Here is an 11223-nt window from a genome sequence, read left to right as displayed (position 1 = left end):
TTTTCGTCTAATGGTTCTAGGTTTTTAAATTATTTCCATATACTTACGTTGTGTTATGAGCTCAGATAATTTAAAAACAAAGTTATAGGACTAACTTTAGACAAGAATCCATAGCTAAAATTCCTACAAACCTTGTATAGAAGGTTGGAATCATGGGTTTCCAAGCTTCCATGGAGGTAGGGTTTGAAAAAAAATCTTTTGGAAGAAGAGGAAATGAACAAAAGTGGAAAAGACAAGATGGTCCTTAGGAACCTTCTTTTGGTACTTACCTAGGATGGTATATGTGAAGATTCCAGGGATCTCTGCTTGGTGGAGTGGTCAAAAATGAGCAGGATTCAGGCTGTATTTAAAGAAAACGACAGCACACTGAACACGGCCCCGTGTCCGCTGGACACGGCCCCGTGTGCAGAGAAAATCCTGACACATTTTGTCCGTATTCTGACAGAATCAGCAGAAAATCTTCTGAGCGAACACGGGGGTGTGGTGACCAGACACGGCCCCGTGTCGGGGGGCTGTTTTATGGAGTTTTGTCTTTATTAAGGAGCTAATTTGTATCGGGTGGCTCCTGACTTGTTGGAACAACCCCAAAGTGCCTAAGATACCTTAATTGTCCTATACTAAGGCGAGAACGCAAGAGGTTGTCGGTGAGGGTAATTCCTATTTTCATTCTAGGTGGACAAGTCCAACCCTTTCCTGGGCTCTCGTTAAAGAAGGTGTATGCCGAATCGCTCAGGTCTATGTATGCACCGAACGAGGTCGATGGGGAGTCCTTCACGGCACAATCGGCACAGGGACGACTATCGTCCATGTCTTGTTTAGGAAGAAAGGTATTTTCGGGAGCAACGAGGTTGTCAGAATGCGGTTCCAACATTTCCTCATGGTCATCATCTTGGGATGGATCTAAGAAATCCTTCCTAAGTTCTTTTGACCAATTTAGAAGTAGTTCTTCTAGTTGAAATAGCTCGTCAAGGAGCATATCTCCTAGAATATCTGGCTGGGCGCATTCGAGGGAGAAATAGTGTTTATTTTTACTTTCGCCCCTCTTAAGGTTACAAGGAATTGGTGGGTCTATATAGTGTGGCCTATAAGTGAGGAAGAAACATTTTAATTCCTCGTGTTCGCCTCCACATATTCGACACCACAAACCATAAGAATGCCGAAAGTAAAAAGAATCACTATCACTCATGTTTGTATCAGAAATTACCAACCGCTGGGATCGAACGGTTCTGTTTTCAGCAACTGAATCTTGGGCACGGGGGCGTGTTGAGTGGACACGGCCCCGTGTTCAGCCTACTGTCTGATATAAAACAGGATTGCCAGTTCCAATGATTGGGCACGGGGCGTGTTCAGCGGGCACGGCCCCGTGCTGAGCTCTGCAGAAGCTGAAAAATCTAAAAAAAAATCCTAAAAATTAAAGAAAAATAAAAAGATGATTAGGCCGTTGATTCCTAACTTTCTTAAAATCCTTGTGTCCCCGGCAACGGCGCCAAAAACTTGATGTGCGTTAGGTGTAATATGTTTTTAATATATAATTAAGCCCTTTTTACACTTTTAGCCAAGTTTTAAATTTATAAAACACGATATTCACTAACACTAAACACACATATGGGCAAGTGCACCCATCGTAGACGTAGTATAGTGTTGGTAAGATACCGAGGTCGTCCAAGGACACAAGAGCTTTTAATACCGGTTTATCCTCAACGTCTAACCAAATCAAAAAGTTAGAAAAATGTTTTAAACTAAGAAAAATAAAAACTAACTAAATGCTGAAAAATAAAATAAAATAAAAACAGATAGACAAGATGAATCACTTGGATCCGACACGTGTATTAGTATAACCTTTGATTATTTTCGCACTTTTGCACTTGTTTAAGAGATTATCTTAGTTATTGTAGTAGGCCCCTCTTTTGAAGGCGACGTTACTCTCAACCCAGTAGTTTGAGTCAGCAAGGATACAATCCTAAAGGGTCGGATTACTGAAAGATAATGAATTAAGTTATTAATACAAATTATGGTAGGCCCCGCTTTTGGCGGTGACGTTACCCTCGGCTAAGTAGTCTGAGTCAGCAGGGATACAGTCCTAAATAGCCGGGTTATAGTATTAATAGTAGTTAACTTATGAGGGGGTCAAAGAGTTTGGATCCCCGCCATCCAATACCTATGGGCATTGAAGGAGATCCTACTAAATTTGACCCAGGTCCCAAGCAGGACCTCTAAACGCTGAACAAGGGCAAGACCCTTACCAAACCGTTCCCTTAACCCCCGACCAGGTAGCCAACATACCTCCATATAGACCGTGGAGATATGAATGGTGAAAATCTTTTATTTTATATAGACAGTAAAATAATGCCAAGACACCACGGACAAACGATAAGGAAAGATCACCTTCAACATAACTAACTAGTTATTAAAGTCATTAATACAAAACCAAATAAAAAGTGCAAAAGATTAAAAATAAAAAGTATTATACTAAACACTTGTCTTCACCAAGTGATGTAAGAGACTTAGGCAAACATGGCCTTGATTGTCAAGAACTCTTACGATCAATCTTGGATCCCGAGACGACTCACACACTCTACGATGGACAATGGATGATGGTGGTGGATGATGGTGTTATGGTGGTGGTGGGTGGTGGATGAAGTGTGAGAGAGGTGGTGTGCCAAGGGATGAGAGAGAATGAAACCAAGCTCCTCTATTTATAGGCTGGACAGAACGCTGGACACGGCCCCGTGTCCGCTGGACACGGCCCCGTGCCCGTCTGACACTCTCTCTCTTCATTAATTGTAATTGCGAATTACAATTAATGCGCCTGCTGTACTTTCACCACGCCCCCGTGCTCGCTGGACACGGCCCCGTGGTGAGCAATGGAAGCTTCTACTGGTTTGTCTTTTCTGCTGCTTCCTGGGCACGCCCCCGTGTTCGCTGGACACGGGGCGTGTTCAGACTCTGTTTTCTTCTCTTTGTCTTGGGAGGTGCCGTTGAGGGTCCGGGCAGTCCACTTTTGTTCCTTTTCTTGTATTTATGGTAGAATTAGTGGTCTTTTTGCTTCTTTTGTGATTTTGAGCTCATTTCATCCTGAAAATACAAAAGGAAGACAAAAACACTCTTTTTCCAACATTAGTACTTAAAAAGGGTTAGTTTTATGCCTTAATTGATGTGTTTTATATGTTGCATTTTACACACATCAAATTCGTTTCTATTTCAATTCAAAAAACCCTAAATGTAAAGCAATCATCTACATCGAGAAAGTAACTCACCGAATTTCTCATGGCCGATCTAGGGTTTAATTCACCGATTTTCTCTCTCCCGAGCGTATTCTGATAAGTGTGATGGTAGGGTTTCGGCTTGATGTTGAACGCGGGTGATAACTCCACCAGAGGTAATTGTATTCAGAGGTTAACTTTCTTCGGGTTTCGTTTTTTACTTTTAAGATTTTTCCATCCTTGGTTTTGAATAAGGGATTTCTTTGAATTTTTATGTGCAAAAATGTATTTTTATGTGCAAAAATGGAGATTGACTGTGGTTAGGGATTTAATCTTTATAATATGAACTGTTATAGGCTCGAATTTATCATCGTCAAACATCACAATAAATTCCCGAGTCAATATATAGGCTTAATCATCCTTAATTCATGAATTTTGTGATGATACTGAATGGGTAATATATAGTTTTGATAACTAATAACAACATTTAGGTTTACACATTACTAAATTCCCATGATTGATTACAAGAATATGTTTGTTTATACACAATATAGTGCTTATTGTTCTGTTCTACATGTATGTATATATCAAATTATGTGATGTATGTCGGATTTGGAAGTAATTCTAGGGGTTCTGTTGAAAATAGCAGATGTATGAGGCTTAGTTCTTTGTGCTTTTAGTTTACATTAACCAGTCTATTAGTTAAGTGTAGAAATCAAATTGATGATTTGTATCCCTCGAAAATCAACATGCAAGAGTAATTAGTTCCCTATTTTTTAGTTTTTAATTATATAGTTGGTTACTATATTATGGGTTTTGCGAATTGGTAATAACTCTACCCAAGACTCTGATTGCTCATTTCAATAGTGTTTGCCAATTTTTACAGAAGATGCTGACTTAATCTGGTCATTGAATCCGAGATCGATGAACCTTGGTAAGACTCATTTCTATTGATTTTGTTTTTTTAAAGCATGATGTTTTATGCTGACGGATGTTGGTGTGGAATTGAAATAGGACTTCTACCACTATTTAAAGGTAATATCTTACTTTTTTATAGCTTGCCTTGGCTTGGACTCGACTTGGCTTATTTACAAACCAAGCCGGCTCGGTCCAGCTCATTTACAAGTGATCCGACTAAAGACAAAACCGTACTGTAAGTTCTTCGTGTTTGACATTTAGTAATTGAAAATCAGTGATTCTTTTGAAAAATAATAGGTTTTAGGTTAAATTTACATGTAATATATTTTAGTCTGTTATACATGAGGTTTTGCTTTGTGTGTGAAAGGCACAAAGCCATTGCCATGGTTGTGGCCTATGTCATTAAAGCGGTTTATGAGGATCAAATCTTTTTAGTAGAATATGAATCATCATATTATGGTGGGTTAATGTTTAAATGATCTTAAGCTGCTATTGATATTAGCTTATTGAGTCAAATTTTTTAGTATGAATTTGTACTTTTCTTCTAGCACATTGTAGCTTGCACTTGGCCTCATCATTAACTCACACACTGTTGTGTTGAACCCATTAGTACATTTATCAGATTGGATCTTGCTTCAGCAAACACGTTTTTGATCCCCAAGGTTATGACATGGGCACATGGCTGACTATTATGATGATACAAGTAACGCACTGTAAATGTTGTTGACCCCACCCCTACCTATGTGTTCTACGCATCATTGTTTATTTATTTTTAATAGAGGCTGATCTCAAGAGGGAGTCAGAGAGAAAGCTTGGACCAATTGAAAGCTATTAGCGACCCTATTTTCTTCAGGTATGCAATGAACGCAAGTTTTATTTCTATTTCCATATTACAAAACTTATATTTGTCAAAATATTATGGATATAAAGAGCTCACAGCAAGGCCATAAGCATCACAAACTGCTAAACAGTATTTTCGGTGAGCTGCAAGAGGTAAATAAGATCCAATCATATTGTTTCAAGTTATGGAACCCCGTATTGTTATGTCTCATCTATGTCTATAATTTATGAACTTTTGGGTGCAAAACATATGACCTATCACTTGCTTTTTATGCAAATTGTTAGTGGGTGGGAATCGAAAAAACCATGGATTTCAAAAGAGAAAATTGATCAGGTGAGAATTTCTTGCACTTTTCAAACATTGTTGTTGTTGACCTTTTTAATCATTCTCAATGAAATCATTTTCAGGTATTACGTGAGGCAGATGATCTCAAAAGGTGGTTAGATGACAAGGAGGCTGAGCAACAAAAGTGAGTTCAACATGATTCTTTACATGATTTTTGTATGTTTTACTTTCCTTTTCCTTTTTGGACCTTCAAACTGTCAATCTGTACAAAAAACTCAAATGGTAAAACATAAGTTAATTTAGAAATATAATAGTAAGAAGAAATCAGGCTCTTTTTATATAAAATGTAGCGTTCTTCTTACAAGATATGCTTGAAAAGACCTGTATTCGTATCAGTGAACATTACATAAACAGTGTTATTCGTGCTTCTACACCCCTAATTGTTTAAAATCAAAACTCCCTTAACAGGTTATCTGCATCCAGCACCTCGGCTTATACTTCTCAAAAGGTTATCGACAAGCTGCTAGATCTTAAAGACAAGGTATGTTTGAATATCTTATGAATATTTCTTTCTGTCTTTCCTCTCAACCAGAGGTTTACTTACAAATGAGTTGACTAACATCCTGTTTTATCTCCAAAGTGGTACGCGTAAAAGGAATAATCGGTGAAAAGTTGCCGGAGTGTATTTTCAATGCGAAACCTCATAAATTATTGATAGAGGTGATCTGGCCTGGCCAACCTCTTTTGAATATGTATAGTTCCTATTGGGTGTTTTTATGTTTGGCACAACTGTTAGATTAGACATGTATTCGGAACTGTTAGAAATTGTATAGTTCCTATTGCATACAGTCTGTAAATGCCTTTGCGTTTTTTCTAGAAATTGTATTCAGTTCTCATTTATTTTGTAGGAAATTGTATTCTATGAGCTTGCTTTCCACTTCAATCCCCATTGTATTGTGCAGAAACATGCAATAATCTTGGAGTCCGAGACAAGACAACCTTAATAAAGCCGTAGAGTCTTATCAGGTAAACATTGGAGGTATTTGTGTCAAATGTCTTATACATGATCTAATTCTGATTTTTTTTTCTTATTGTTTTCTCCCTTGAAGTGGTCTTTGTCAACTAAACCCAATTTCTCTCAATCGTTAAACAACTTTGGAGTAGTCTACATAGTGCAGGTACAATTACATCTATCAGTATCTAACAAAGCAATATGATTCAACTATTACTTGATTGCAATTTAAATAAATATACAAGGTAAAAAGGATGTTACTGGTAGCATGATAGAGAAAGCAATTGTGGCAAATCCCACTTATGCAAAAGCTTACAATAATTTAGGTTTGTTTCAACGTAATTATACACTAAAATCATCAACTGTTTAGACTGCACTGGGGCAGACCTTTTAAATTTGGCTCAAGTGAAATAATAACCTATTGGTTCTGTAGGTCGGCTATGTTTATGTTATATACAAAATGCAACTGGTGAACAGTACCAGCTCGAATGAGTGCTATATAGGATACATATATACTATATTAAAGAATCCAACCAAAGAATGGATTTTGTCCACTGGTAGCGCGTCTTTTATATTATTGATAACGAAAAAAATATATAATTAAGCTTTGATGTTTAAGTATGTTTTTAAGTTCAAGACTTTTAAGTGTATTATAAGTATGCTTTATATATCGCTTCATGTTCATCAACTCACCTTTGTTGGTATGATGATGGGGTTAGACTAAATGCTTAAGAATGCTCCAATGTTCAAATGTTTAGAAGCTTGAATTAAGGTATAGTTTAACTCCTTCAATGCGTCGTGTGTGAATTCTTTTAGATTAGATTATAACTCTAATTCATTTTTTTTTCTTGAAATGGAAAGGTTGAGCACTTGGTGTTGGTCGGGGCCATGCTATTGATATGCGAGCTCGGGTAAGTACTACAATTATAAGTTTTTAGAGTATTACTTTGAACATATTTTAGGTCAGAGCCCAAAAGTAGAGGTACAGGTAACATTCACACGAGTTTTACTGAAACGGGTTTAAATTCAAATTGACCAGTTCGTTTAGGTTGGTCCACAAACATGCTGGTATCATTTCTTTGGAACATATTTTTATAAATAGTTAATATGTTAATTATAAGTAGAAAAATAGTATTATCATTTTAGTATTCTTGATCATTGAATAAAAACAACTTAAGAAGTTTCATGTGTTAAACTAGACTTAAGATGACTTATGATGTGTTATTCACGTAGCAAAGTTTTTCAAATTAATCCCTTTGAGATCAAACATGACCCAAACGACCTCATAAATTATCACTCAATCAGGTACATAGGTCTACTTATTTATAGCTAATCACTCGCTACTTACGAACTAATTCACTTCTTATGAAGTTCTCATTTGTTTATATTTGATTGGTTTTGCAGCTATTGGTGCTCCTCTGCCTCCTGTAGGTAAAATTTTACACAAAATGAGTCGATTCGTATAATGTGTTATATAGAAAGTGGGTAGTAAAACGTAGAGTAGGTAGTTGAACGGGTCTGGTTGGTTGCGTAATGGATTAAATGAGTAACTTTTAGTACGGATACAAATGGGTCGAGTTGGGTGACATGTCAAGAATATGTGTTCATTTTTTATTGTTTTATAAATAAATGATGAATAGATAAGATTGTAAAAGTATATTGCTTGCTAAACTTAGTGATATACTTTTGATAACTAAAGCGATTCAGGAGGTTTTAAACCTTCGAAAAGAACTTGGATAACTTTTGACCCGATCACCTATTTGACCCGTTTCTTTTTCAGTTAGCTTTAAAAGTATACCCGTTAGGCTAGATAGAAGATGTATGAAATCCTAATTAACCCTTTTTTTAGGTAAATGGGTCTGGGTAGGCATTTAATCTGGAAATGAAACGGATAAAGTGTTCCCATCCATTGCAAAAATTAATGTTTTTAATAGTTATTTGTTTTGTTTTTATTTTTATATTTTTTTGGAGTTCTTAGTTTTTTTATATTTGATTGGTTTTGCAGCTACTTTTTTATATTTGGTTGGTTTTACAGCTAGCTACTGTTGTTCCTCTGCCTTCTGCAAGTAAACTTTTACTCAAAACAGGTATATCATAAGAATCTTTTGTAGAATGGGTGCATCGTGAATATTGATTGCAAGTTTATGCTTTTGAATATTAATTCAAGTTTAATCCCTAAATTTCAGTTACATGTTCAACTTATTTTGAAACTAATCATTAGACACTTTCCATAACTTTCCTATTATCTATCTACTATACTAAATAGGTCTGTAAACGAACACGAACATAGGCATGTTCGTGTTCGTTCATTTAACCTTAACCGAACACGAATATGAACACGAACACGAACATATAATCGAACACATTTTTTTGTTCGTGTTCGTTCATTAAGAAATCAGGCATGTTCGTGTTCGTTTATGTTCGTCCGTTTAAAGTCTAAACGAACAGTTCACGAATATAAACGAACACAAACGAACATAAAAAAAATTAATTGAACATATTTGAATAAACATAAATTAACATGATTGAAGAAACAAGTCTAATATATTACATTTCATCCGAAAACACATGTAAATAAGGGTTCATAGATATACTAATTAGTTATATTTATATAAGTAGTTAGAAAACCTAATATTTATATAAATATAACTATCTATATATTTATTAACATTTAAACGAATATAAATAAACGAACGTTCACGAACATAAATGAACGAACATAAAAGAATGTTCAGAAACATAAATGAACGAACACAAGGTGTGTTCATGTTCGTTCATTTAATTAAATGAACATTTTTTTTGTTCGTGTTCGTTCGTTTATTAAATAAACGAACATAAACGAACTTCCCGCCGAACAAGTTCATGAACTGTTCATGAATGTTCAGTTCGTTTACAGGCCTAATACTAAAAGAATTCTCCTTAGCCACATGGCCTATTCTTAGCCAATCAATTGGGTGATGTGGACACTCTCTTTGGCCAGAGAATTCATCTTAGGCGCCAATCTCTTTTCCACTATTCTCCTTCTCACGTACGTTTCTTCACCCCGCCTCTCTCTTCAATCAAATACATCTTTCCTTTTTCCTGATTGCTTTCCCGTTTCCCGTTTAAAGTAAGTTTCGGTCTCAAATTATAGTATAGATACCGAACAAATCTTTCATTAAAAGATTTATGAAAACACCGTTAAATAATATATTTTTTTTAGGCCACCCGTGTAACACACGGGGTCTTAAGCTAGTTATAACAATATAAGGCTAGTTAGAACGGTTTCTCGCTACGGCTCGTATTGTCTGTGAATTGTCTGAACCAGGAATGCAGTTCTAAAACGCAATGGCATAAAACTGTCTACGAATGCAGTTTTCCAGAGGCAAGATCGTAAAACGCAATGACTAAATTAAAAACCCAGATCGTGAAAATGAAATTAAAGAATTTCTTACATGAATCGAAGCCGATTTCTTCATCGATTGACGAAATTTGAATGATAGAAACACTTATCAGCGATTGAATCGAACGGATCGAGTGATTATCTTCAAAATCACGGGAAAAAAACGAGATTTTGAATGAAATTAAACTGGGTTTTCTTCAAAAAAAAAAAAAAAGCTGAAGAACACGTTGATCGGGTGTTTGAATCATTGAGTGATGACGAAAATCGCACTATAATGTAGTGATTATTGAGATAGTAAGTGAAGAAAAGGTTGGAGATGGTGGGTTTTGAATATGGTGGGTTTTGAAGTAACTGGGGAGAAGAAGGAAGAAGAAAGGATGAGATTGACTAAAATACCCTTTCTCTTTATTTTAAAATTTGTCACATGTCATAATCCTATTGCTTCCTATCATTCCTAGCCAAAATGAACTTCCTATTTGATCCCCACTCTCATAAACTATACCCAGTTCCGTTAAAGTAATGAATCGAAGAACATTGGTATACCGTCATAAAACATGTGTCCCTATTCTTTTAGGCATATCACGACTTTCATTTTTAGGGTTACATGAGACAACTCCGGTGTATTTAACGATAGTAATTTTTTTTTGTAATGCACATAATTTTTTAAAGAACTGAACTGAACCGAACCGAATTAATATCACCTGAACGGTGGTATCAATACCGCTATTATTTTTTTAATGTTTTTTTTTTGTTTCGATATGAGTCAGTTTCAACATTTTCTAACTACCCGTATAAAAGCGGTATCGTACAACAACATAACTTCAACTTTATATTTGTAATTTTGAATACTGCTGTACATATTGTTCCTTTTACACATATATGAATTTGCGCTTTTAATACTACTGTAAATGTAAATGTAAATATTATTCCTTTTGCACATATATGAATTTGCGTTGCATCACACGGAAAATCCTACTGATTATATAATTGGACAGAATTGAGCAAGTATAACATGAAAGTGATGTAGATAATTCCAAAGGCCCACCATGTTGTATACTTTTGACCAATTTTGAGGTTTGAATAATCATTGAACTTTCCCATTAGGAATACTTTAAAAGTCTCATCCACCATTCAGATCAAAGAACAAACAATTGAGCATTGTTCTCTAAACCACGTATGAATTGTGCACCATAGGAATATAGGATTTCATCTCATGGCAAGTAACCACCATCAACCTCCACAGTTAGAACCTATATCCGTCATGAATGCTTCCATATAACTGTCATATATATTACATCTAGACCAAGTTATATAAATTGTAGCTGCACCTATTACCATTACCTTACCTTTTTTAAACAGCATATCTTTACTCCTTATTAATACCACCTAATTAAGGCCATGGGGTATGGGGCTTGGGTTGGGGAAAAAGGCCCAAGCCACCATCCCGGGTGGGTTTGGGTTGGGGCGTAGCCCTTGGGGCTTGGCTTTCAAGCCGGGCGTGGGGCGGGGGAGCAAGCTGACATGGCGGGCTGTGAATGGCCAATTCAAACTAGCCGTTGGGGGCTACTTTTAAATTTTTTTT

General features: G+C 36.1%; 1 protein-coding gene across 4 annotated transcripts; it reads left to right on the top strand.

Annotated features, from left to right (window-relative positions):
* The first annotated feature begins 3196 nt into the window (after positions 1 to 3196).
* Positions 3197 to 8448, top strand: LOC110874865 (heat shock 70 kDa protein 17-like). Of its 4 annotated transcripts, none has more exons than XR_002556284.2 (13): positions 3197 to 3379; positions 4090 to 4137; positions 4261 to 4974; positions 5052 to 5114; positions 5247 to 5295; positions 5370 to 5431; positions 5716 to 5788; positions 5888 to 5967; positions 6210 to 6273; positions 6357 to 6425; positions 7121 to 7170; positions 7664 to 7690; positions 8265 to 8448. XR_002556284.2 is itself a non-coding variant. In XM_035977788.1 (4 exons), exons 1-4 carry the CDS (start codon positions 5176 to 5178, stop codon positions 5897 to 5899), a joined length of 267 nt encoding a protein of 88 aa, XP_035833681.1. In that variant the 5' UTR covers positions 5131 to 5175; the 3' UTR covers positions 5900 to 6141. The 4 variants fall into 4 exon arrangements, 2 of the variants coding, with proteins under 2 accessions (XP_035833681.1, XP_035833680.1); XR_004867704.1 differs by having other exon boundaries at positions 4218 to 4974; XM_035977788.1 differs by lacking the exons at positions 3197 to 3379; positions 4090 to 4137; positions 4261 to 4974; ... (4 more) ...; positions 7664 to 7690; positions 8265 to 8448 and having other exon boundaries at positions 5131 to 5295; positions 5888 to 6141.
* The last annotated feature ends 2775 nt before the right edge of the window (positions 8449 to 11223 follow it).

Source organism: Helianthus annuus, chromosome 9 (genome assembly GCF_002127325.2).
Source record: "Helianthus annuus cultivar XRQ/B chromosome 9, HanXRQr2.0-SUNRISE, whole genome shotgun sequence".
Classification (NCBI taxonomy): Eukaryota; Viridiplantae; Streptophyta; class Magnoliopsida; order Asterales; family Asteraceae; genus Helianthus; species Helianthus annuus.
Note: the sequence above shows the minus strand (reverse complement) of the source record. Positions and strands in the feature narration are given on the sequence as shown.

Coding starts and splice junctions, on each gene's coding strand:
- LOC110874865 (XM_035977787.1), top strand. CDS start 5,176: ATGTCTATAATTTATGAACTTTTGGGTGCAAAACATATGACCTATCAC. Junction 5,296..5,369: donor CAAAAGAGAAAATTGATCAG/GTGAGAATTTCT, acceptor AATCATTTTCAG/GTATTACGTGAGGCAGATGA. Junction 5,432..5,715: donor AAGGAGGCTGAGCAACAAAA/GTGAGTTCAACA, acceptor CTCCCTTAACAG/GTTATCTGCATCCAGCACCT.